Source organism: Sesamum indicum, linkage group LG5 (assembly GCF_000512975.1).
Source record: "Sesamum indicum cultivar Zhongzhi No. 13 linkage group LG5, S_indicum_v1.0, whole genome shotgun sequence".
Lineage (NCBI taxonomy): Eukaryota > Viridiplantae > Streptophyta > Magnoliopsida > Lamiales > Pedaliaceae > Sesamum > Sesamum indicum.
The window spans coordinates 14,863,350-14,865,344 of NC_026149.1; the positions used below are offsets into that span (position 1 = coordinate 14,863,350).

Genomic DNA, 1,995 nt, shown 5'->3' on the forward strand with positions numbered 1-1,995 from the left:
TAACTGATCACAATAAATTAATATAAAATTATTGACAGACTTAATTTATTGATATTAAACAAATTAGTATGTTCAAGAATAATTGTGCCCAACAATTTTTTTTTTTTTTTGGTATATGTAGATTTTATTAATAAAACAAGATCGTAATATTCAACCGGTGATTTCTCCCTCAACAAGCCAAGTGATACGCCGTAATCTATATAACGCACATGAACTAACAGAACAAAATAGTCATTTTTAATATTAATTGTTATGTAACAATGATTTTATGTCTATATAATAAATAAATTTTGTATGTATTTTGAATTATATTAAAAAACAACATGATAAATAAAAATAAAATATATATAAATAAATGATTCAATACATTACATTAAAAGCAAAAAAAGATGAAAGAAAAAAAAACTAATCTATCAATTAATATAAAATTTAACAAATTAAATAAACTGACTATTTTATTGGTTGAAGAACATTGCAAACGTAAAAAATTTATGTAGCAGTGTTATTATCCGTCATTTGTGATTATTAAAAAAAAAAAAAACTTTTTTCAAAAAAATTATATATATAAATATATCACTTTGTATTGTTCTTTAAACTTCTCAATAAGCCTCATCCAAATTCTAGTAGAGAAATTACCAAAAAAAAAACAAAAATAAAAAGGTTACACAAGAAACAACATTAACACAGTCATGGTAGATACAAATGACGAAATGCTTGTAAACTCTTAGCTAATCCAAATCCAAATCCAAACTCCAACTCAACCCGACCCGCTTGGTGGTAACTGAAAACTTACCATAAACCCGATACTATATCTGAATAACTTGGTGTTAGTGAAGGAGATCAGTACTCAATATCTAACGGCTAACAAATGTTGCAGAATTTATCAGATCGACGGTCCTGGGAACATGCATACCTCGGCCATTCCTGTACCCGACTCCTTTTCTTCCTGGTGTAATCTCCTCAGAGAATCCAAAATCCCCGATCCACACGAGTCGGCCCGACCCAGCTCGGTTTTCTGGATCTTGTGCAGCAGCGACGTCGTTTTTCTTCTGGATACCGATGAGTCCTTCGCACCCGCCGCCTCATTCGCCGGGGCATCCGGTGGCGGATGAACAGAGGTATTTAGCTGATAAGATGAGCAGCCTTGATCTTCCTGCCGTTACAGAAACAAATCCTCACCGTTCATCATCCAATTAATGAAGAATAATCTGAAAAACATGAAGAAATTCGCTTCTCCACATCTGAATCTTTTTCTTTTGATTTTGATTTTATGGGTAAAAGAAGAGAAAAAAGAAGGAAGATTCATACATCGGGCTGAAAATTCGAAGAAACATTCTCGATCCTGCGTCGCTTCCTCGAAACCGCCACTTCTCCTCCGCTTACAGACTCTTCGCCGCTCGAACTACTCTCCACGGTCGGTGGAGGCGACCACGGCACCACCTGATTCTCCTCCACCACCTCCTGCCGTTCCCCCATCTCCTCGTTTTCTTCACCGATTTCATCACCCCTCCTTATATAAACGCATTGTTCGCAGACGGAGACGGTGGGTCCCAGCTTGGGGCCGGATGCGGACCACGGCATCGGCGATTGGCACACGTGGCAGAGCAGGTTCCTGGAATGCCGCGCCACCAGAAAGTTGGCGGAGTGCACCTTGGCGTCGCAGTCCCAGCACAAGCTCGCTTGGTCCGACTCGCAGTGCATCCGCGCCCTCCCTTTGCACAACTCACACCTCTTCATCTCTCGAGCCCACGTGAAATCCTCCTTCACCACTGCTAGACAAAATCCCGGGTCCGTTCAAGAGAAACAAACGGCGAGGAAGACGATCCCAAAAATCTAAAGGAAAACGATTGGGAAAGGAAAGATGAGAGAGAAACCGATAAGCGATGAGAGAGACAGAGAAAGTAGGGGATGGGAAGACGAGGCGAAGAATAAAGAGGTAGTAGCTATTTGTTTAATTCAACTTGCAGTCAACAATCATAAAACATCACAACTCCC

At 39.3% G+C, this 1,995-nt stretch overlaps 1 protein-coding gene across 1 annotated transcript; it reads right to left on the reverse strand.

The window, feature by feature from the left end:
- Positions 604–1,939, reverse strand: LOC105162654 (zinc finger protein CONSTANS-LIKE 1-like). The gene is made up of 2 exons (XM_011080737.2): positions 1,309–1,939; positions 604–1,153 (listed from the first exon to the last, which is right to left on the reverse strand). Exons 1-2 carry the CDS (start codon positions 1,735–1,737, stop codon positions 884–886), a joined length of 699 nt encoding a protein of 232 aa, XP_011079039.1. The 5' UTR covers positions 1,738–1,939; the 3' UTR covers positions 604–883.